Below are 24,855 nucleotides of genomic sequence, written 5' to 3' on the forward strand. Positions count from 1 at the left end.
GCAGCTCATCTGCTGGTGGACAAACATTGCTAAGGGGACCCACAAGAGGCAGCAGCAAGCAAACATCACAAAGGAGCTGGTGGAGCAAGGAGGCCACCGTGCAAATCCCACTCTCCAGCCTGGCAGCATGGTGCCTCAGCTCCCCACCACTCCCACAGCAGCACATAGCACACTTCTATGAGGAGCAGCAGGCAAATCTTTCAAGGGAAACACAAGCACAAGCACTTTCCCAGCTATGGGTTAATTTTCAGCCCGAGACACAAAGCTAGTTCAGATTTCTGAATTTTTCCATCCTTGTTCACATCGCAGTGGTTGAGCAGGATCTGACGGAACTTGTCCAGGTCCACCCCACTAATGCTGGGCTGCAGGCAAAGAGAAAAAGAATGCTGAGAGAGAAAGTGGCTCTGGATTTCCCCAGCTCATAAAGCAGCCCACCATGTAGCAACTGGGAAATCCACCCAACAAAGAGTGACCAAAAGGTCTCACATCGTCTCATATGCCATGGGGAAGCAAACAGAAGATGGGGAAAGGGTGCCCTGAAAAAGTAGAAAGTGCATGGGACTGTGAGTGACTGTGTGGAAACACACTAGGACTCAGTCAAGGCCAACAGTATCTGATCCATATAAAAGAAAACTTCAGAAAGTTGTGTAATGCAGATCCCTGCTGTACCAGACCCGTGCTTTCACCTGGTTTCCTCTCTCAAACCTGCCATGCAAGGACTAATGTGACTCTTCTGTCAGCATACTGCTATTTTACAGACTAGTCAGCAATGTAAAAATACCTTTTGTGGATCAAGTTAATGTTGAAGACACATTTTACAGGCTACACAGTTTCTGTATGCTCCTAATGCTGTACTGCTCGCTCTGCTTCCCTCATTCTCAGGAGGGGATCAGATTCACATGCACAGTTTGTGGTGTCCAAGGGCAATGCTGACGAAAGCCCTTAGGCAAAGTACAAATTTTTCTCCTTTACACACACTCACACACAGCACAAATCCAGCCTCCTGCCCACCCCCACAGCCTTCCCTGCATACTGCATGGCCAGAACACACAGATGCAGCCATCAGCACACAGCTGCCATTCTCTGCTCTCTCCTGAATGGATGTGGCAGCACAGTTATCTCACACTGTGTGGAAATGCAAGAGTTCAGGCTCAGAGGAAGCTAAAGATCACATTCTGTTTGGGTCAAAAGCTCTATCTTGGACTGCATTTGGAAACTCAAGATAATCCAATGAAGACAGACTCTTCTGTCCATCAGGAGCTGAAGACACACACCAGGTATGATACTCTTGATTGCAGACAGACTCAGGTAATTTTCAATTGTAACCCTGAGATGAACTAATGAACCATGAGGTTATTCTGTTGAGAACCACATCCACAAGGAAAACAGAAGAAAGAAATTGTGATGACCCATCCATATCATGCTGTAACATCTGCCTAATTCAAAGTATGAACTAGAATGGACCTTTTAAAAATAGAGTTGCTGAGGGAAGCTGTATTAATTTGTGAGGCAGAATTTCTGTGACACACTGAAATGCTTTACAGTATACCTGCTGAGATGGTGACATTGCCTTCTGCTGATGATCAAACTAAAATTTGTCTCTATGTTCTTACTACTGTCTCTGTGTACATAGCCTCTCCAAAAGCACTGATCTTTAAGAGTATAAACAAACAGAGTCATGAAGATACCTTGACCAGTTCCATCATGTCTTTGACAAACCCATCCACTTCTGGGCCTTCAAGTGCTCCTGTTTTACTCTGAAAGAAGGAATAAACATCAAAATTCCCTAGTGAGTCAAAACTACTACAGTGTTTAGTGGTGAGTACCAATACCTGGTCACCAAGCTTTCTAGCATAAAGGTCATACAATCATGAAATGGTTTGGGTTGGAAGGGACATTAAAGATCACCCAATTCCAAGCATTCCACCATGACCAAGCACATCTTCCACTAGCCCAGGTTGCTCAAAGCCCCATCCAACCTGGCCTTGAACACTTCCAGGGCTAGGAAATCCACAGCTTCTCTGGGCAAACCTATTTCAGCTCTTCAAGACCCTCACAGTAAAGGATTTCTTCCTAATATCTAAGATCCCATTGCTTTTTCCAAACCATCTCTTCCCACCAAATGGGAGCAATGTCTCCCACCATCCTGAGGGAGTTGTGTGACTGCCAGAAGCAGCACTGAATTACTGATGTCTAACAGGCAGTTAAATGCTTATGTCTGTCCTGAGCCAGACTCCCTAAAAAACCATGGATTTGGTATGGGAAGGGGGTTTATTTTTCAATGTGGTGGTGATGCATGTCCTGAACTGCCAGAGACTGTGAGTGCAAAAGCCACCACCTCCTCTTCTTCTCTTGCATGTCCTGCAGGAAAACTGCTAAGGCAGCAGCACTGGCTATGGCAATGGAGAAAGTCAAAATTGGTCCTTGACACAAGATCTCTGAGCATTGCTCCTCTCTCTCCCTGTTTTACCCCTCCCAGTCTGGCATCTGGGCTCATGGGCCACGGGCTTGGGCACAGCTGCTGCTCCTCAGTGACTCCAGCAGCACCCAGCAGGAGGAAGAAGTCTCAGCAGCACACACTGAACCTTATACACATTTACAAATCACAAGGGAATGAACTGACTCATGGGACTCACAACATCGTAGTGTGCAAAGATCTTCTCAAAATCTCTCCTCCTTTCTTCTGTGCTGCAAGCCTGCATACAGAGAGGACAAACAAATGAAAAATTAAAATAAAAATTTCAAGTTTGAGCCCAGGTCATCTTAGCTGGAGACAGAATCAATGTATCAAACATTAGTGCTACTTACATCCATCTTGAATTGTAGAAGAAAATTTTCCTGGAGTGCCAGAATCCTGAATGGAGAGATTTTAATTATGATCTGTTCGCTTTATCATCTGCACACAAAATATTCTGAGCTCCCCTTGCTTGCAAAGTAAAGGGATGTTAGATTAAAGACCTATAAAAGAGAAAATTGCTTGTGGGGTTATTTACAGTGGGCTGTTGTGGGAACACACACCTTCCTCCCTGTCTGATGGGGCACAGAGGGTGCCCTTTGGTTCACCACAGACATGCCTATTAGCACCATTGCATCTCCCAGAGCATTTCTGGTGGTCCTGCACAACAGAGGGTGTCAGTTTCTGTAGTAAGAGCTAACAGACAATCATTCCTTGTAAACTGGATTGCTGTGCTGCATTAAAGATAGTGATTTATGGCTCTCTCTTGAAGGGAGGACTTGGTGGTTGTAAAATGTAAAGGAGAAAATAATACTGGCCTGTACACCAAGACTGGCAGAATTCCTCTCTTTTCATCTCCTAAAGCCTGTCAAGCACTAATAAACCCTTTTCTCTCTCCAACTGTTCTGCTAACCTTGAGGGTTTTTTTAGAGCCCACGGCACAGGGCATTCCTGAGCTGTGTCTGCACATGGAGGGATTTGGAGTCTGAGAAATGTTTTCAGACTGGAGGAGAGCCTCAGATGGCCTGGTTCCCAAAAGGGAATAGTATTTAAGAGAAAATTGTAACAGCAACCCCCTTTAGATATTCTCCATCCTGCCCCAGATTCTCCTCATACATTTCATAGTCAAAGGAAACTGCTGTATACACTGCAATTATTTGTGCTGGCATTTGCTGGGATCTAAAGCACAGAGTAACAGTGGTAAACAAGCACCTTTGTCCCCTCATCCTCTAAACTAGCCTTTTAAGACTGTATCTGAAAATTTAAAGTCCTATCTAACCAATGCACATAGTTTTACAGAGAGAAGCATACTCTCTATCTCTCGGCAGTGAAAATCATCTAAAAGCTTCTGAGGCATCAAGGACAGAAAAGAGACAGAGGCCCATGATTGAGATCCCAGCTTCATCTACAAGCATCTCTCCTTGGCTCTCTAAATTCTTTCCTACTGCCACTGCCAAACTCTTTTGTGGTGGCACTTTCATTATTCAAAATGCAGTAAAAATTCTTTGCAATCCCTGCTGCACGGAATGATGATAAATAAATGCATGTCTGCGACCCTGTTGAAAGGACTGTCATCCTTCTTCTGGAGAAACAGAGCCACTGATTGCTTTGCCACATCCTGGGAAGCACCTCTGATTATGCCAGAGCACATTGATGTTGTACAGACAGATCCTGGCATTGCTCCTATTCCTGGCTCTAGATTCTCAGATTATTGCAATGGGGACCATGTGTTAGAGAGGTGGGATCAGTGCAGATCTAATTCAAAAGGAGGTAGAATTCAACTGCGCATCCCTAGAGGGAGAACATCACCTTGCATGGCTCTACCATTGTGAGCTGAAACACACCACCAACATTATTAAATCCTACCTTGCCAGGTCATTCAGGTCCAGTCGTCCATCTTTGTTTTTGTCAAAGATTTTCATCTAGAAATCAAGAAGACAGAGATAAAACAGATGGGCCATAGGGAAAACACACATACAAAAGAAAAGGCAATATACATTTTGCTCTGCCCTGTGCCCTTCCCTCTACTTGCTCAGGGTGTTTGCCCAAATCCTGGGCAGCATGGCATCCTGTGCTAGTACCAAGTGCAAGGGTGGCACAAGGGAATAGCAAAACCCACCAGCTTTCTTACAGCAACAGCCCAAAGCAATCAAATACCAGTGCCACTCCCTTCCCACCTTACATCAGGATAAAGCAGGTCTACAGGAAAGACCTTCAGAAACTAAATACTGATATTGCTCTGGGTCTGGGAAAAAAAAAAAAAAAAAGCCAGAAAAAGGGAGAAATTTCTAAATGCTTCCACCTGGACTCCATCCTTACCTTTGACTGTTGCTGGCTTCTGTGCAACTGAGGTGCAAATGCCACCTTCTAATCAGCACTCAGGTCAGGATTTTACACCGCTAAATCTGTAGGGCTTGCTTGACTCAAGCAAGGCCCATTTCAAGGCCAGCTGCTAGAATGCACTAAGACTCAGAAGAAGGTTCAGGCTGACAGTATCAAGAGGCTAAATGTGATTTCAAAACTTATTCTTTTCTTTTGCTGAATAGCATCATTTTGATGAGCCATCACAATAAAAAAATATTTATTTATTTATTTATTTGCTGTGTTTGATTCTGCATTCCACTTCAAGACACAATAAATAGTCTGTTACAAAGAAAGGGGTGTGGGGGGTGATGCTTAATGAGCTGCAAACCTGAAAAACTCATGGCTCAAAGTTCTATAAAAAATATATATTCCACATTGTGTGTGGGGGGAAGATGAATATACTATGATATATATTTGACCTTTCTTTGTCATATACTCAGCTAAGCAATATGCATTAATCTCACCTTGATAGATCACATTTGCTTGTTTAGTGGTTGCGCAGAGTAATTGGTTCACTACAGGTCTTTTGTGCATTGCACAGCTGCTGGAGAAGGCCTCGACCAGTCCCATCTGACAAAACTCATATGGACAGGATTATCCCCTATGACATAGCCTGAACACATGGGAACAGCATATTTTCATGGTTTCAGAAGTTGCAAATAACCAGGGAGAGTTTTGTGCACTCTTAATGAAACAGACTAGATGAAAGCTGGTGGTTCAGATGTGAAAGGCTTTCTGTTTCATTATCAATTTTGTGAGCATATGGTTTTCAATCCTACCAATTTCTGAATCCTTTACAATATTCCTGCAGCAGTGCAGATCCCAGTAAAGCACATTTAATAGAGAGTTAATAAACTCCTTGGTGGATTACATAATGAAAGAAAACATTCTTCTCTTGCACTGTGTCTTTCAGCTTGATATTTAAATTTCAGTGACTGACCACATCTACTTACAACTAAGCAAGTCCCCTCCCTGACCTCCTTCACTCAGCTCTGTAAGAGAGAACCTTTGTGTTTTCTCTGTTTGGCCTTTTTCCGGCCACAATTACCCTGAATACAATTTTCAAACACATGCAATATTTTGATCATCCATAGTCAACAGAAAGAAACAAAGTGTGGCTGGAAGAGCTACGCCAAGCTAATTCTTGCCCAGTGACTAACACATGAAAGATGGAAAACATGTAGGGTAGAAGGGCTGGTGTTCACTGAATTAGTTCAGGTACCACAGCTAATAAGATAGACCAAATCCTGTTATTCGGACAAGTGGAGCTCATGCGTACCCACTACATGGCAGTCGTGTGCTGCATTGCTCAGGGAACAGCCTGGGGAAATGTTTTTTAATCAAACTTTCAACTTTCAAGCATGTGAGTGTTTGATCTGATCTGCTAATTGTGTGCATGAGTACACAAAGAATGATAGAATGACAGAGGGTACCCACCCCATATGACAAAGCATACATAATGGGAGAAGCAGATAATTGAAATGGTTATGAGGTTGTTTCTAATTTAAACTTTTGCCTTCACACACCATCTTGATATGGTAAATTTTATGGATTTTCAGTTTACTCTCTTGAAAGGTATATTTACACTGCCAAGATGATATGAAACATTTCAATGTGGTTAAGGACAAGGTCTGGCATGTTTAAATAACACCCAATTTTACTAAAAGCTCTGTTGCATCTAGCAGTATGCTTTATAAAATGATACATTTCCGTTACTGTCAAGCTACCCCCATGTTTTAAAGTGTTTGCACAAATTAATTCACTGACATTTTAATGGCAGTGCACCAAGGGCACACCCTGTTTGTTTGAATCTACTCTGGGGCACTCTGAGACAGACAGAGAATATTTAAGAGCTTGGTTTGCAAATCAAAGTTGTTACATCTCCATTTTTTAAAACTGCAAAATCAAAATGGCCATCAGCTTTTAATTCAGCAAAGGAAATATCTCTGCTTTCTCAGTCCAGTGTTCTAAAGGCCACTGAAAAACCACAATATGATAAACACACACATTCTTTGAAGAGTAATATAAATCTGAATTATTTTCCATGACAGAGATAAGGAAAGAAGTAAACAACCAAAATAAATAGTTCTGTGATCAGCAGATTCAATAAAACCTGCTTTCATACCTTCTCTGGCTCTCTTTCTTTGTGTGCAATTAAGTGGGACACTGAGAGAGTCAGTTTTACTTGACCTCCTACACTCACAAATATATTTTAATGTACATATCATGGGCACCTATGCCCAACAGCTGAAACAAAAGTAGGGCAGGAAGTACAGAGGTTATTGACACTGTATAAAGACAGACATCAGCCCAAGATGCAGGACTGCCTAAGACCTCTTTCTTTAGGGAAGGATGGGGTCACAAATGCATTTCAGAGTGACAGGAGGGCCCAGTGGCCAGCAAGTTACCCTCAGGACAAAAGCTCAGTGTCCTGCCCAGCCAGACCACCTACGTCACATAGACAAGTAGCATTTTGATTTCTAAGAGTGTTTTGATTCCTAAGAGATCAAGGCATTATCTGTTGGGGTGTTCAGAAGCCTGCAGGCTCCTGAGTTCTGTTGGTTTTGATCTTCAGAAATTAGGTTTGAGCTTAAATGGGACTTTCTGCTTCCCTTGGCTTATGCCACAACAAGTGTGGTGCAAAACTGGGTGTGACAGCACCCCCAGCATTATACTGAGAAGGGACACAGGAGGTGGATTTGTGTTCATCAGCTGTGTGGGTCCTCTCGGTCACCTGGGTGAGAGGCTGGCATGGACCACTACCAGGAGGAGAAGGGATGAGCAAAGAATGCACTTTAGGAACAATCTTTTAGGCTACATTCTACTCCTAAGGTACTTCTAGAGCTTTGGGAAGTTTGCTCGGTGTGTTCACAAACATAATAAATTCTGTTTAGGTTTTTTTCAATACAATAAATATTTGTCATTTCATTATTACACCTCTTGTTGGGTGGTCGTATGAGATTTTGTTAACAAAGACAAGCTACCTTGACTAGTGAGATGTTAGAGGTCTAAATCGCCTGAATTTTCTGTGCTTTGGCTTTTAGTTACTCACAGAGTACATTGGCATCAGCACTGAACACAGACAGACTTTCACATGGAACTGACCACACTGAAACTCTGCATTATCCTTGCAGAGGTGACAGGCAGCAGCCACAAAAGCACCAGAAATCCCCCCAGTGTACAGTAAAGGTAGTCCACAGTGCATAATGGTGGACGCAGATCATTGTCAGGGAGAAGGCAACCTCTTTCACTTTGCACTGAGAAGATGAGGAGCCCTCAGCTGCAGGCTCGTGCACTCAGGGCACATAGCTCAGTGCCCAGGAGAATCTATGCAAATAAGCTCAGCAAAACCCTGGTGTAATTATAGCTGGGAAAAAATATCTATTCTGCCTTCTCTGGGGTTCAGGTTTCATCCTCAGTCATCACCATCTACAAGCTTTCAAATGCTGTAGTTCATGACCAATACTTGTTATTAGTCACTGCACTTACATTATTGCCTCTCTAGAATATTAACCTGTGGTGTGCAAAGATGGCATGCAGGCTGGACAAGAACTGTCCTTTGAATCTTACTAAAATACAATAATGCTCAGATTAAAGGAATTTTTTATGCTCCATCTGACATTATCAACATAAGGCAATGAAAAAAGTGAATGTCAATGTTGCATGTGTAACTGTTTCAACAGAATAAACAACTTAAATTGTTGAAGTTTGACTAAGAAATGAGCTTGCCCTGCATGCAGCTTGTAGACATGGGGGTTACAAACTAGAAGTGACATGCTGCTATCTGGGAAGCTGTGGACTATCAGAAACCATATCTCAAATCTAGTTCATATCCTGGCATTTACAATATTCTGCATAAGTGCACAGCTATGCACACACACAGGTAATGGACTGTGTCACTCATTAAAATATGTTGCCAAATGTATATGTGAGATGGATATTTCTGAGCTGAAACTTCAACAGGACCCAGAAATCTGACAGCTTGATCTTGGGGGCTGAGGGGAGGTGGGGGGGGTTGAAAAGGTTGTTCTACTGTCATCATCCACAGTATCCTCATCATGAAGTATCAAGGGGGCCAGTCTTCATCTCTCCAGCTTTTGTTAATTCAGGAAGGCAGAAAATTCTCACCATGCTATTTAAACCCTCCATCCATTTTCACATATACTCACTCTGTCTCCCAAAGCACACACTGTAGGGCCCCTGGGCCCTCTTCTCAGGAAGTTCAGAGCAATATCAGGCTTCACACCAACCTCCAAGCACTTGCTTCCTGCCAACAGCTCTTGGTCACTGCTTGTGGGAAGGCAACAAACCTACATATTGTTTTCAAAGACTAAGAACTGTGAATGGGTGCATGTAAATAATTATTAACACACACATAATGACTATTAATACAAATATGAATTTATGTAGGCATGGAAGAAAAAACAACAGTGCCGACAAAGGGGCTTCCTCACCACAGCATTGTCACCTCAATTCCCCTATGAAGTCTTGAGAACTCAAATGTTCTTTTGTGATTTTCCCCAGTGGCTTTAGTGCTCTTTAGGATTTGATTTAGCAGACTCACAGAGTTTATGCAATGCCAATGTGTTCACTACCTATTGTCTTTATAGGAGTTCATCACTTGTTCATCAAATCCCTGATCTATACCAGTGTTCTCTGAAGGAAGGATGTCAAGGTCACAAGGAAACAGAATAGCCTCTTAAGAAGCGGCTGCTAAGCAACCTGATAAAGTGATGTTCCTTTCCAGAGATGACCAATCTTTTCCAAAAGAAATACTCTCGCCCTCTTCTCAGCATTTTTTAATGCTGTATGAGATCATTCATAGCAGCACAAGGGGCAAGAGTTTAACATGCTCTGGTTGGTTGATATGATATCTGCTCACACTGCTCACAAACTGCAAATACCCAGCTAGAACCATAAAATGCTGCCTTTATTTTTTTCCTCAAGCCTAGGGTAGTGTCTTTTAAATTATAGTTTTTGCCTTTTCCCCTTTATCTCCATCTCCAGAAGGCCCTAGGGTCCACTCAGGATATCAGTAGCTGCTTAAGATATGTGCAGCCAGCTGTGCATGAACAGAAAAGGCCAGAGATCTGTATAATCCTGTGGAGACAGATGGGTTTACAGCTCCTTGGGACACAGCTTATTCCAACTGAATAATAATTACATTGGCTCTTGAAAGCCCTGAGCTGGATAGATGGGCCACCCTGCAAGACCCTGTAGGTGTGTGGAGCAGAAATAGGGTCCTGCTCACAAGGACTTTGTGCTCTAAAAAGATAAAAGGGTGGGAGCAAAGCAGTAGGAGAGAGAAATATAAGTATGTTCAATCTGCAGGAAAGGAATCAGTGCTGCTGGTTGTCAAAGATATAATAAAGTCGGGGAAAAAATGAATGGGCCACTGACCCATTTATCCCAAACAGTGGTGATGGTGGCAGAGTTCAGTGGCAGTGGGACTCTGCACTCCAGCAGCTCCTCACTCCATGTGGGAAAGGAGAGAGAGGAAGTGAAGGGTTCCCATTACCCTGGCCCTTGACATCAAACCTTTGAGTCACTTTTCCCTCTTTAATCCAGCCCTGCAAATGCAAGGCTGAATCTTTCTTCCCTCCTTTGAATTTTGCCTTCTTACTTCAGATAACTTCCTATGCAATCATTTGTGGAGTGTATCTGATGCAATAGGATACTGCCCATGTGGATAATTTGCTGTTATATATGGAATATATATATTCACATTCTCTATTTTATTTCAGGATATCATAGTATAGGATTATGTCAGTGGTAATTTCACACCCTGCCTTAGCTTTTGGGATCAGGGATTTTTATAAATATCCTTGATCTTCAGCTTAGAGAAAAGAATTGCAAGGTAAAAAATAATCATCTGCCATATTTTCATTTTCTAATAACCATTAACATCCCTGATTCTTTTGGCATTGCAGCTTGGCAAACCTTTGTCCTCAGGAGCCAGATTTGCATTTCAGATCATAGATTTCCCTAGATATACAAAGCATTCCCTTTTCCCATATTAAATCTTATCTTCCAACATAGACATTAAACTGCCTCTCTGAAGATATGAAGCCCTTCTACAAGAAACCATGGAAATAGAAAGCAGACCTCCTGGCTCTCAGCCCTGGGCTGCATTGATACCTGGCTGCGTTGGGATAGCAGAATCACAGATCTTTCTTGGGAAATTAAAGGGAAAGGAAATGAGTTGGAGGAAATGAACCACCCACAGCCTACAAGCTTCAGATCACCTATTCCCCAGCAGCTGATCAGAAATTAAGCACCAGGGATGGAAACCTTAATGGAGCAGAATGAAAGATATTTGCTACCAGCAAATGCTACCAGAAATATTTTTGTCCTAGCTGTAACTTCTGGGCTTTTTTGTTTTCAAACTCCATCAGTTGGAAAATTATTTCTGCAGCTGGCATTCCTCACTCTTCACTGTCTTATAAATAAGAGAAACAAAATATACACTCTTCTGTAACAGTGCAGTTTCTCACATTGCTCTAAAGGGTCACATTTCTGGGCACACACAAATCACACATACATAACATGGTATTGCAAAATATGTGGGCAGCTCCTTGTTTGCTTGCCTACCAAGCTGGTTTTTAGGTACAGACACAGATTTTGTGCCAAGAAACAAGGCAGTTCCATCTGAAAACTATTTAGAAAATTGCAGTGATAGATGTCTGCTAGTGGAATTCAAATTATACGCTTGAGACATCCAGAAATAACATTTTTTTCCCTTCTTGTTTTTAGATGTTTAGATATAATAAGTTGCTCTAAAATCCATGCGACTGATGCTAAACCCACACCAAATACTATGTTGTTGATTGCAGTATAAAAGCTATATTGTGATAAGCCAGGTGGAGAATTGAAACTTCAACCTCTCAGTTTTTCAGAGAAGCAGCAGGGAGCCAGCAAGGCTTGCTGGGCTTTGCAGAGCAGAAAAGCCAGATACCTGCATGACTTGGGAGTAAAAGGATTTGCTAGGAGGAAGAGAGGAAAGGAGGAAGTGAATGAGCGGGAGATCTGCCTGAGGCTGAACATATCCTGAAGAAGGATGCACCTCACCTGTATTTAAAGGGGTTTAGAGCTCAACCTGCTTTGGTGTAAAGCTCTTGAGCTCTTTTCTCATAGGAAGTAGTTTAACTCTCAGCAAAACTATTTGAAATGTACTCACAGCCGATGTCCAGTGCAAAGAATTGTTAGCAGCAGTATGTGCTACCTCCCCACAGGGATCTCTGACAAACCTGTTGAGAGATCTTTTACTGCCTGCAGATGTTGACCCTAAAGGAGATTTTAGGCTGTACTCAGATCTAAACAATATTAATTCTATATTTTCTTACCATAGTATCAGTATATTCTTCCAGTTTTACTTCAGCAACCATCTTGTTATGCTGTAAAAAGAGATCTCGCAGGAAATCCTGTAGTAAGAAAAGAGAGAAATTTTACTCTGTAGAGGAAATTCAAGAAATAAGAGTAGGAAATTCAATTCAAATTCAGAAGGGTTACACAAATCTAGTTTCACATTCTTGGTTAGTACTAGTGTCTTCAGCTTGACAAAGTTCAAATTTTTTTAGCTGAAACATGAGGGTTTTTTTAATAAATTAGAAAATAACTAAATTTTCCATGGAATAGGTATACTGGAATGAGTCCAAACAGACTCACAAAATAAGCAAAAGACAGCATAAATCCTGCGATACTTGCTAATTGATTTCAAATCAAAATATTTGCATTCAGTAAAACACTCAAGCCTCCTCTAACATCTTTGCTGGGACACAGGCTGAAGCCATACACTGAGACTTCAGCACATGATGTGCAGCCCAGGGATGGACTTCTATGATTGCTGGCTCAAAGTGTTTGAGTTATGGTTTCTGAACAGGCTCTTGCCTCAATAGCCTGAGCTTTAATGGGAAATCAATGTTCAGAAAACCTGCAGGTCCAGGAAGAGATTGAGAAGAAATTCCCTTAATAAAATACAATGGCTTTGTTTAGCTGGGAGAAGCACATGTGCAAAGCCAAGGCGAGGCAGTGCTTGTGGGGCTCACTGGATGTCTCAGGTCACCAAGACAACTGAGGTCATGGGACAAGGCTAGGGGGAAGCAGGACATTGAGGGTAACAACAAACCATCCTCCCTCTGGCAGGGCCCCTGAGACCACGCCAGAAGGCACAAGTCCTTACACTCACTATGAACAACCCAGAAATGCCATTTGTCACTCACACAAAAAGACAGCAAATTGATAAAGCCTATGGAAGGGCTCCCATTGACCTCAGTGAGCTGTAGGTCAAGCCCAAAGAGATTTGTTAGAATAACTTACTTTGAGTTCACCAGCTGAAATAAATCCACTGCTGTCAGCATCGTAACTGCGCCAGATCTGAATGGGGATAGATTGATGTGAGCACATAAATATTGCAGTTACTCATCTGCTCGGTGATAGATTGTAAAGATTCAAAGCAGAACTTCCATAATGAGCCAGTTGTTGCATTAGCCCACATTTAATTAATTTTAGATTAAATAAAATAAACTTTTCACACAATAGCTCTTACTCACACTTGGATGCTGTACATGCTACATGCTGCTATCACATGTTTAATGCAGACACATTGTCTATAAAAGGAAGACAATACTAAGAAACTGTTTGCATTTCTTACCTTATTTGTACATGCAGTTTCTTTTATTGCTCTGAGTCAAGGCCATATACAATGGGCCACTGATCTGCAGAAAGCCCCAGCTTGTATGTGAAATACAAGTAACCACATGAGGTCTTGGAAAAACTGAAATTCCCCATTGGGATACTCAGGGGCAGAGATCAGAGGAAGATTGGGCAAAGTTCTATGGGCTTGTTGATCCAATATATGGAGGTTTCCTCTCCATGCCCTAACAGTCTAATGTTTCAGGATAAAATGGTGCTTAAATGGTGCTCTGCTTCTTGGTCTATACTGTACTGCAGGTGAAGAGCTGTAGGGGTGAATTGATGAGTGGGGACATTTTGTCTATAATGGCATGACTGATAGGTGGCTGACAGTGTTTATGAAATGTAATGACTTCTCTCTCTGGGTACCCTTGGTCCAGTCCTAGATACCACACCTCTGTTTTTCTGGTGTAAATAATGTAAAACCGTCTCTACCTGAACAGGTCAGAATGTGTTTTTCTTTCACAATACCCATCTATTTCCCAAGCTGTGTTTTACAGAGGACAGAAGGGTTGATGTTGAAGAAGCAGATGCTGTGTAAGGGGGAGGAGGCAGTGTGGAGATACAGACCCTCATGAATTCCACGCTGTTGTCCAAGGGAGTTTCCCGTCGGAAAAGCAGTAGGAAGTTCTCATCATCCGGCAAGATCATATTTGCAAGCTGGATAAAAAATATTAAAAAAAATCCCCACAACAAAAACCAAACCCACACCATGGAAGTAAAGAAAGGAAAAAACATGGGTAGGTATTGACCCAGTATGTGAAATATAGATTTGGCATGTTTCTCCCTTGGAAATAAACTCCAGACCAGAGGATCTGGCCAATGTAATACTCCATGAGCCACCTCCTCTGCACCCAGGCTCTCTCTTCCAGATCTCCCAAGTCTGCTACAGGTCTTAATCACAAAATGGTTCGGGTTAGAAGGGTCATCCAATCCAACTTCCCTGCAATGGGCAGGCACATCTTCAACTAGATCAGGTTGGTCAGATTGTTTCCAGGGATGGGGCATCAACCAGCTCCCTGGGCAACCTCTTCCAGTACTTTACCACCCTCATTTAAAAAAAGTCTTCCTTAATCTACCCCCTTTCAGTTTAAAACCATGACCTCTTGTCCTAGTCCTACAGACCCTACAAAAAGTCTGTTCTAATTCTCCATCCTTCTATAAGAGAAATCCTGGGCTGGGGTTGGGCAGAGATACCTCCTGGATTTGTAAGCGTCCGTCTGTGGTGACATCGTAGACAGACATGAATTGCTCCTTCATTCTCTGAACTTCTTCTTCTGTGATGGTGCTCTGCCATGGGGAAAACAACAAGTGCATGAAAATTGCTGGCAGCACTAGAAGACCCTCCTGGAAGAAATCTCTCCTCACTCACAGATAATCACCCAGTGTTGGGGGTAATGCTTTTAAAAGCCCACAGACCCACTGTTGTGGATGAATTTTTGGAAATAAGTCCTATGCATATCCTTGCAGATACTAAGCTTTCAGTTGGAAGATCAGTGTTTGGGAACCCAAAAAATATTTCAGTGACACCTGCTTCTTTACCCAACTGTTCTCATTATATCACTGGGTTTGGTTTTGCTCAAGTGCGTGTTACAGCAGTTTCCAGCCTGGCTGTTTTCAGCTTGTGCTTTTCAGGAAGATATCCTTATCCTTGAATGGCATCTCTGCAGTTCATTAGATCATCAGCCTTGAAAGGTGTCAGTGGAGCTAGATTGTTGCTTATTATTGCCTGTCAGCTGTTTCAAGACCTGGCACCAAGCCCTGTCAGTGTTTCTGGGTTAATAGCACAGAATTTCAAGCAATTGACATTCTCCTTGTATCTGCTCAACCCCATAATCGATTTATACATAGTGAGGAGTTCTCCAGACTTCTCAGGTTATATGTCTTGACAGGGATCGCTGTGACAGGTGAAACACAACACTTAGGTTCATTAGGCATGGTTTCTTTAGCAGAAACCATGAGGGTACCCACTCTGACTGGACTACACAAAATACAATTTCCTCACGATGCGAAAAGGCATCTGGTCATATGATCTTAGGGGCTGGGCTGGGAAGCTCACCTAGTTAATCCTTCCCAAGCAATTAAGTCCCATGTTACCCTCAGCACCCACACTGAGCAAGTCCTGGCTTCTCTCCCAATTATGTGGGAGTTGGCCCTCTCTGGGAAGGGAGGGAAGAAAGGGAAAAGGATAACCCACTGGATTGTGGCATACCTTTGTTGAAATTTCTACAAGACACTAAATTAGTTTCTTCCCAATCCCTGAATAATGTCCTGCAAAGTTTTTATCATCTCGATAACCAGGTGGATGTGGGACTACAGCTATTCCTTCCTGGGTCTTCTAACCCAGTTTCTCATTCTTTCCAGCTGCTATTGAAGCTCCATTATGTTGTACTCTCCCTTTTTTTATCACTGTGACACAAGACCATGAGTGACTTTCTCAAATTTACCCAGTGCATACCTTCACACATTGCAACTCTTGCTGTGTAACAACAAGGGTGGCAGCTCCCAGTTTAGGGATAAATCACCAAACAGTGATCCCACTGGGATGCACCCAAGGTGGCAGGCCCCAGGAGGAGTGACTGAAGGGGTCCCAAGGCATGGTTGCAGGATCCTCCTTTCCCATGGTGGTGTCCAGAAAGTCCTGTGGGCTTGGGTGTTGGGGGCACAGCACATCACTGAACACACACTTTCGTTTTCCTTCCCCTTGGCATTGTAGCTCACCCCCATGCTATTTTAATTGCCTTCTGACAGCACCTTGACCCTTTGAGACACCTCCCAGAAGTTAGGCAAGCCTATCAGTTGCCAACTTCAATAAGCTTGCAAAATACTCTTAAATTATCCTCCCTCAGCCCAGTAGGATGAGTTATTTCCAAAATGATAATCACAGCCAATATTTGAAACGTGTACTGTGCATTTCAAACTAAACACTTGTTAAAATGCTTATTGCTCAACTTGGTGTCAGCTATTAACCACCACTTCACTGAGCTGTCTGTGGCAGGGACACTCTTACCTGCATAAAAATAGGACAGCCTCCTTCTTTTTATATTCTGATTTATACTATGGGATACATCAAGTAAATGCCTGGAATATTTACAATATTTACACAGCTCCAAAAGCTTTTAGTCCAAGGGGTTACACTACAGTGGATTTTTCAATCTGGACAATCTTTTTATCTTCATAAATATTCTATTTATGAAACACAACTGGTAATAGTTCTACCAAAAGCTCAGCCTTTACTCACAAAGAATAAAATAATAAAGCACAAACTGGCTTTCCCAAGATGGATGCTCAAGATAAAATTATTCCAATATTAAAAAATTTTACACTAAGAACAATACACCTTTTGTTATGACCATTAATTTTCAAAGGGAACCTTTCTCTTTACCAAAAAAAAAAAAAAAAAAAAAAAAAAAAATCCCAGAAGACTGAAAAAACCCCGACAGATCAAATAAGATATTCCAAAAAGAAACTAAGGCTCGGAGATCAGGTTTTCAAGATTGACCTACTGGTGGTGCAAACAAGTAGCTTGCTCTATTTTCCTTTCTATTCCAAAAACATTTAAAAGGCTGGAAAACCCCCATAATGTACCTGATCTGTTCCCCTTGTCCAAGCAAGGGCATGATCTGAAGACTCACCTCACCCCACCAGCAAGGAGGCTGGGGCTGCACAAAAAGTTGCAAGGGCACACAGCCAAGACAGCTGACCCAAAAGATATACCATACCATATGGTATGGTGCTCAACATATAAAGCTGGGGGAAGAAGGAGAAAAAAAAAGATGTTTGGAGTGTGGTGTTTGTCTTCTGAAGTCAGCATGATGGAAATTTGCTTTCCTGACCATGGCTGTACAGCTGCCTGCCCGTGGGAATTGGTGAATGAAATCTTTATTTTGCCCTGGCTTGTGCCCTTGGGTTTTGCTTTATCAATTAAAACATCTTTATCTCAACTCATGAGTTTTCTCACTTTTCTGATTCCCTCTCCCATTTCACTGAGGAGTAAGTGAGTGAGTGAGTGGCTGTGTGGGGCTGCCTGCTGTGTTGAATCATGATGTAACAAATAGCAGCATACAAAAATGTGCCTCTTGTCTCATCTCATAAGATGGAACAGGAGGAAGCAGCTTTGCAGCAAGTAAAAGTCTGTAGCTGAGCACATCTTTATCAGAAAATGCAGTCTTAATTATGTTGCCTGCCTCAAGCAACAGATCCTCAACCAGTTTCAAACGTTTGCAAAGCTTTGCCTTTTGTGAGGGTTTAAGTGAATGCGATTGCATCCTTTCCAGTCTCTCTGTACAGAGAAGCCTTTATTGTAATTCCATTTTCCCTGGTACATGCACCTCCCTGAGTTTGTGGATGATGTGTGGTTTCCAAGGGCTGCTCTCACTGCAGCCAGGAAAGAAATCTTTACTACTTACCATGAGAAGGCCAGATAATTTTTATTCTCATAACAGAACACAGTTTAAAATATTGCCATGACTTTGTTCACATATTTTTCAGGGTTAACAAGTAAATTTCTTCCGACAGATGTTCTTCCACAGAGTTTTACAGAGAAAAGCTTCTGTGCTTCAAGTTGCCATAACAAATGAATTTTCTGCTTTCTGCTTTCTCCTTTCCATGTCCAGTCTCTGTCTTCCCTTTTGTGAAAACCCTTTAGAAGTATTTGTAGCATCACAAAGATAATCTGGTTTTTAATAGTGTTTGTAATCACAGAAAGGGCATGATCACATATTTTTAAAATTTCTGCAGCATTTTATTTTTTTGTCATGGCTGGTTATGATTGTTAGAAGCCTGTTTGTAATCTGTCTTCTTTGTTAATTCATTCCTTTTATATTGTTGCACTCTTTGCCTCATGCTGACTAATTAAATTTTTGTTCCTTAAGGGATTCATGTACTTGGCAGAATTTTGCCTTGATGAAAACACAACTGTGAGTCACTTGGTTTGGAGGGCAAAAAGTGAATGTATGGAGCACTTCAGAGCCTTTCCTACTTGATGAAATGGGATGTCTCATTTAATTCTTGCTGGTCAAGAAAATCCTGTAATAAACTGATTTATTTTTCCTTCTTGACATGATTTTAGAAGCAAGCTGCTATATTGGTTAGGGTATAAAAAAAGATGAAACTTCATTTAAGTGACTGTGATACCCTGTTTCTTGGAAAAAACCTAGAGAATTTTCTGAAAATGCTGGCTTGAACACATGTCTTCTTAGTGTTTCAGCCAAATATGATTAAAAGGCCAAGGGTCCCATAGATATAGAGTTCCTACAAGATCTATGAAAATAAATTGTGTCTGCCAAGGAGGAGAGTTGGAGAAGAAAATCAACAACTATCATGCCAAAAGCTATACAGTACAGATATGAGGCCAGCAAGGACCAGATGAGCGACACCAAAGTGTACAAGTGTACACTTTGACTTTAGAAGAAGAACCTTTCATTTTTGGGCCAAACATTTCTTCACCGTAAAAACTAATCTCATTAATGACTTTGTTATCCCCACGCAATTGTAGGTTGAATTGCCTGCATAACTGTGGGCTTTCACCCTACCTCTCCAGGGCCAATTTCTCCTTTGGGCCAGTCTTTCTCACTTCAGCTCTGTCACTTGAGAATTTGGCCCTGTATTTTGGTTAGGATTTTTGGTCAGGATTTTTGGTCAGGATTTACTGTATCCTGCATGCGACAACAGATGAGCACTTACCCTGTCATCCTGCATTGTGTTTTTGGTTTCTTTTTTAACTCTCATCAGCACAAATGTGGGAAAGCTTTTTTATCCCTGGTAGACACCAGTATCCAACACAGGCTACTCCAGTCTTCCCTGTGCCATCGTGGTTTTGTGGTTAGGTTTTGGACAGGTTCTCTGTTCTGTCCTCTCTGATAGGCTGAAATTCGTTTGACATGTATTTGAGTGATAAAAACATATTGTGTTGTTTTTACCATGGTTATGCTGAGTTTGCATTAAGAAATACCTCAAGGCACTTCCATACCTTAATGTGGAGGAACAGGATTAGGAACTGTCCAGGGTAATCAAGGCTGATGAAAGCCACACCTAAAGAAAGATTTGGCAATAATCTATTGCAATAATCTATTTGGCAATTATCAGAATGATAGAATGGTTTGGGTTGAAAGGAACCTCAAAGATCACCCAGTTACAGCGTCTTCCCCTAGACCAGGCTGTTCAAAGCTCCATCCAACCTGAACACTTCCAGGAATGGGGCATCCACAGCTTCTTTGGGCAACCTGTTCCAGGGCCTCTCCTGATAGGATAGGAATGAAATTCTTTCCTGATAGGAAAGAACTCCATCCTAATATTTAAAGAGGCAGGATTGCCTGGGGGTTAGAATTCTGAAATATTCTGAAAGTGGATGCAAGCTGATTGCTTTCTGCTGGGGATCTTCTTGCTGCTCAGCTGCTGGTCACCATTGACCTTAGGTCTCTTGGGGTGGTAAAGTACATGGGAAGTCTGCCTTGCATGGCTTTGAGGCTGGCTGATACTTTGGCCATTAAACTTTGTTTAACTAGCTGTTGCATTCCAGGCCATGCTAACTTATACACATTATTTAGACAGACTGTGCAGTGTGCAAGGCAAGGATGAAGTGCAAGAGCAGCTGGAGGACGATCCTACTAGTAAAAATCCTAGAAGTAAAAAGCCAAAACAAATCCTTAATGGATGCTCAGAGTGATCTCTAGACGATTAACTTCAGTCCCTTCCAGTCATAAATATCCATGTGGTTTTCAGGCAAGAGGGATTTAAACAAGGCTAATACCTGTCTTGTCTGATCAAATCTATACTTCAACAATTGTTGTGGTCTTCTTCACACTTACAGTTAGGTGAAGGCAACCATCCTTTATTTGGAAGTTTTCTATCTGAGTATAATTTAGGCAAAGTGAAATACATTTCTGAGAAAGCCCAATGGCAATGTGCATTTCTCTCCATATCCACCCAGATATCATTAGTTTTATGGAAACTTTCAGTAATCCAACCCAAAAATTTATAGCCATTCCTCTAGAAAACTCTTATCTAATTATTATGAGAATATATAGAGAGCTTTATTAAAACCATAGAAAAGAGCAAGCAAGGAAGATCCTTGGTACAGAAAGATCTTGGTGCAGAAAGAAATATGTACAGGAATGTAAGACAGAAATGCAGGCGCTATAGTTCCTGTTCTAATAAAATTATTTATTTGACACTGAAAGAAACTGTCCTTTCCACTAGGGTTTCACCTCAGTATAAAAACTTTTAGACAATGCATGGATAGAGGTGCCATAATGTAGGAGAAAGAGGTTTATGAAAGAGCAGAAGAGAGCTCAGGCAGCTCATGGCAGCCATGCAGCAGCAGCTTGGAAGCTGGAGGCTCAAATGATTAGAGAGAAGTCACAACAGTGATAAGAGAATCAAGTGGATAATGCCAGCAGCTAGAAGATGTAATGCTAGCATGAGGATGAATTACACACACCTGGAAACTGAAGGGATTTTCTTAGGAATAGAATAGAATAGAATAGAATAGAATAGAATAGAATAGAATAGAATAGAATAGAATAGAATAGAATAGAATAGAATAGAATAGGAATATTCCAGCTGGAAGGGACCTACAAAACATCTATTCCAATTGTCTGACCACTTTGGAGCTGGACAAAAGTTAAACTGTGTTGTTGAGTGCATTGTCCAAATGCCTCCAGCAATCACCCATTTCTGGAGGAGAAGGGACAGGGAACAGCATCTGGGATTTGGTTGGTTTACTACAGGTCTACTACCTTTGCTGCTAAGTTTTCCCTTTCCCCCACAATTGTTGATGGTTCAATAAGACAATTAACTGGCCTCCATCACTGGATGATATTTCAAGTTTCTTTCCTCTCTCAGAGTTGTCAGGAAGAGCTGTGTCTCTCAGCTTCCCAACAGGCTCATTTTTGCATTGTTTTCCCAGCTGCTCCCATCCCCAGGCATTTAGTGTCAGCTGGGCTGCTGCAGAGTAACTGGGAAGAAAAACAGAGCTGAAGGACCACAGTGGTCATTAAGAAAAATAACAGCTTAGAGAATGCAGGCTGAAAAAATATAATTATGAAGCCATTCTCTTGTTCAAGCAGAGACAACTTCTAGTGCTGATAACATTATTTATCACTGATGTAGCTCTTCAGACATAGTCACTAATTAATCCTTGTGACACATCTGTAAGTTGTGCCAGTGTATTGCTGTCTCTCCCTTTTACTGTGCAAGGAAACTATGACATTAAGAACCCAAAAGAGTAAAGGTCAAGATGAGTGGTACAGCAGAGAGATGCTCAGTCCCAGTTCACTGCTTTTATCACAGAGGACACTTTCTGTAGGATGGTAAAACAATGCAGAAGGGACCCTTTACCCCTCCTGCCATAATCACAAACCTGTACAATATAAATCATGCGAAAAAGAGAAAAATGGCTCAGTGTTATTAGACAAATTCATTGTACAAAGGTAGTTAAGACCTTTGTCTAACTTGGTGCTCAAGTGACCCCCATACCGAGAGGAGTGGGCAGAGGACTGCTCTAAGCCTCCCAGGACAAAGCTCCCCTTGGATTTTTCTGCCATGAAGACAGCCTGCTCTGCTTGCAGCCTGCCATGTAATTTTATCATTAATATTACCAGAGTGGAAATACTGCCAAAAATAGGCAAGAAGACTACAGGGGAAAAAACGAAAAGCACTTGAGAGCATGTCTGAGCACTCTGAAAGTTAGTGAGCATGGTCCGTCAGAATTAGCCTATTTATTCTATTTAATAGGAGGAGAGGGAGTTGGTTCTTTCTCCATTCAATTTGTGTTAAACTATCTCTTTTAATGGCAAAACTTCGATAGCAGAAGCAAAGGAGATGCAAACTGGATCAGGGTGCTGAGTTAAGCTAGAATCATCCAAGCAGGGACTTCTAAGAAGTAAAAACCTATGACTGATTTCTTAAAGCAGGAAGTTCATTGCTAGAACGCCCTCATTTTGCAAGTTCTGCGTGCTGATAAATGACACAATGTAATGGAGTTCACACTGGTATCAGCAAGACCACAAAAACTGCTGTAACACACCAGGTTTGTTACTCAACTGGTGTGATGCTGTCCCAGGACCTCATGTGAGGGATGCACAAGGGCAGCTATGGGCTAGAGTGGAGCTTGGAGTTTCTCTTGACCCAGATCCTTAGGAAGTTGCTTTTAGCATGAGATCACTGATTATCCCTGGATTTTATCACCATCAGCTTGCTCCAGAGAACCCCACTACAGCACTGAGCTCTGCAACTTCATTTTAAGCATCTCCTTCAACATCTCACATTTGCTGTCACTGAGTTTGTTTGAGCATGCTTTTTGTTGCTGTTTCAATACCCCAAGACTAGCAGCTCCCAATTTAATCTTTTGTTCCTGGGTAAACAATCACAAACTTTCTGATTTCTCTTTAAATTGGCTTTTCTGTGTCCCCAGATATTCTTACTGCTGAATCTTTTTTTATTCGAAGCCTTTTTACATGTCTATCTCTTAATCTAACCATTCATGCTCTGAAAGACATTTCTACAGAAACTGCCAATATTTCAATCCAAATTTACTTGCAAATTAAATAAAAATACACTAAAAAAAATTACTCACAGCTTCTATTTCCTTTAATTGCAGCCCTAAAGAGCCAAGAGTGCTAAATTGCTTGTAAGTACAATTCTGATTTTACACTTAATACTCATGAATTTTTGCCTTTTATCAGCTATCTTTTCCGTCTTTGTTAATTAATTTTTGTTTAAAGGAATTGTTTCATCTCTGGTTTTTGGCATACCCTCTCCTTCCATTTGGAAGATGTTTCCTCCTTTCCCTATCTGGGCAGACTCTGTGTAGTGAAAATATTACTATATCCTTTGTAAACTTCTGAGTGCTGGCTTGAGTGGCAGGATTTCTCCTTCACTGATGGTGACACTCATAGGCAAGGTATGACCTGGAGCCAAGGAAAGAACCCCCTGCAAATTGTAGTGCAACTTCTGTAGATGCAGATAATGAGAGAGGGGAAATGCTGCCAAAACCAGGAAAGGAAACCAGGGGAGAACCCTAGAAACACTGTAGAGTGAGGTCTGGATCTTAGAAGCAACAGAATTGACGTTCATTTGGCTTTTTGCCATTTGTGGCAATATAGACATAAGCCTTATTCCTAAGCACCATTTAAAATTAATGACAGTATATTTGTTAAAAATTGACCTGGGAAAGAAACCTATCATATTAACAAAACTAACCAGCACAGGCTTGAACAAATAAACCATGAACATTGCCCTCTCGCTCAGCTAGCCAGGCTGTGCCCATGCTTGTTTCTACTCCACAACACTAGATGACTTTCTCTCCACTCTGCCAACCAGCCCCTTCAGCTGGTGCCAACTGCGATCTCCCCCTGATCAGCAGCTGTTGGGCTGGAGACAACTGATCAAACTGCTCAGCTGACTGCACTTGTTGTACGTGCTCAAATGCCACCCTGTTGCCAAGAGAAAAGCTCTTTGCCTCGGGACTGCTAAGGAAGTCGGCAATCAGGGAACAACAAACACAAACCAACTCTCAGCATAACATTTTTGCTCGGACCTGATGGGCAACAACACAGCACAGTACTTACTTCTGGTCCCAGTTTCTCCAGGAGATGATGAAAAAAGTCGTCAAGCTCCTTCCCTTCTATGTAACCATTGTCTAAACAAAGCGCAAATATATTAAGGGTCAGGGGTAAGTCCCGAGTTCCAGGAACCGTGTCATGGGCTGCATGCAGGTAGCTCAAGGCTTCAGGGTCAGGATCCCAGCCGGTGGCCCTGCCTGCCCACTCAGGGGAGCCCCATGTCCTCTTCAGATTTCATCTGTTCACTCTGTGCGAGGACTGGGCACAATTGCCGCGCTCCCTTCAGAGCTTTTCTTACAGAAAACTTTTCAGAAACAACAAAGTCCCAAACTAGGACCCAAAAAGAGAGCAGCAGATGAAGCAGGGAAGTGATGAAAAGGCAAAACTTTTGGGGTGGAAGGAGGAATTACAGCTATGGTGAGGAGGAAGAGGTGGGCTCGAAAGCACCTGCAGGACCTGGCAGATGTGAGTTTGGACACGTCGGCCCCACGCGCAGCACCGCAGACACCCACACCGCTCCCCCTGCACGGACAGAGCCCTGCAGGCACCCACGCACCCTCAGCCGGCTCCCCCCACGCCCGGCCCCACTTGCCGTCGGCGTCGAAGCGCCGCCAGGCCCCGAGGAAGGCGGCGGCGTCCAGGCGCCCGTCGGCGCCGCTCTCCATGGTGCTGCTGCTGCTGCTGCCGGCCCGGCCCCCGCCTCGCCCTCCCTCGGCGGCGGCGCCTCTGCCCCGGCCCCGCCGCCGGGCCCGGCTTTCAGGGCGGCGGCCCCGCCCCGGG

At 42.4% G+C, this 24,855-nt stretch overlaps 1 protein-coding gene across 1 annotated transcript; it reads right to left on the reverse strand.

The window, feature by feature from the left end:
* Nucleotides 1–24,855, reverse strand: SCGN (secretagogin, EF-hand calcium binding protein). The gene is made up of 11 exons (XM_030265865.4): nucleotides 24,668–24,855; nucleotides 24,082–24,152; nucleotides 14,708–14,800; nucleotides 14,081–14,170; nucleotides 13,136–13,192; nucleotides 12,163–12,240; nucleotides 4,322–4,377; nucleotides 2,809–2,854; nucleotides 2,637–2,696; nucleotides 1,689–1,757; nucleotides 1–362 (listed from the first exon to the last, which is right to left on the reverse strand). The coding sequence occupies exons 1-11, from the start codon at nucleotides 24,738–24,740 to the stop codon at nucleotides 234–236; spliced, it is 822 nt and encodes a 273-aa protein (XP_030121725.1). The 5' UTR covers nucleotides 24,741–24,855; the 3' UTR covers nucleotides 1–233.

The sequence above is a fragment of the Taeniopygia guttata genome, chromosome 2 (genome assembly GCF_048771995.1).
Source record: "Taeniopygia guttata chromosome 2, bTaeGut7.mat, whole genome shotgun sequence".
In the NCBI taxonomy this organism is placed as follows: Eukaryota; Metazoa; Chordata; class Aves; order Passeriformes; family Estrildidae; genus Taeniopygia; species Taeniopygia guttata.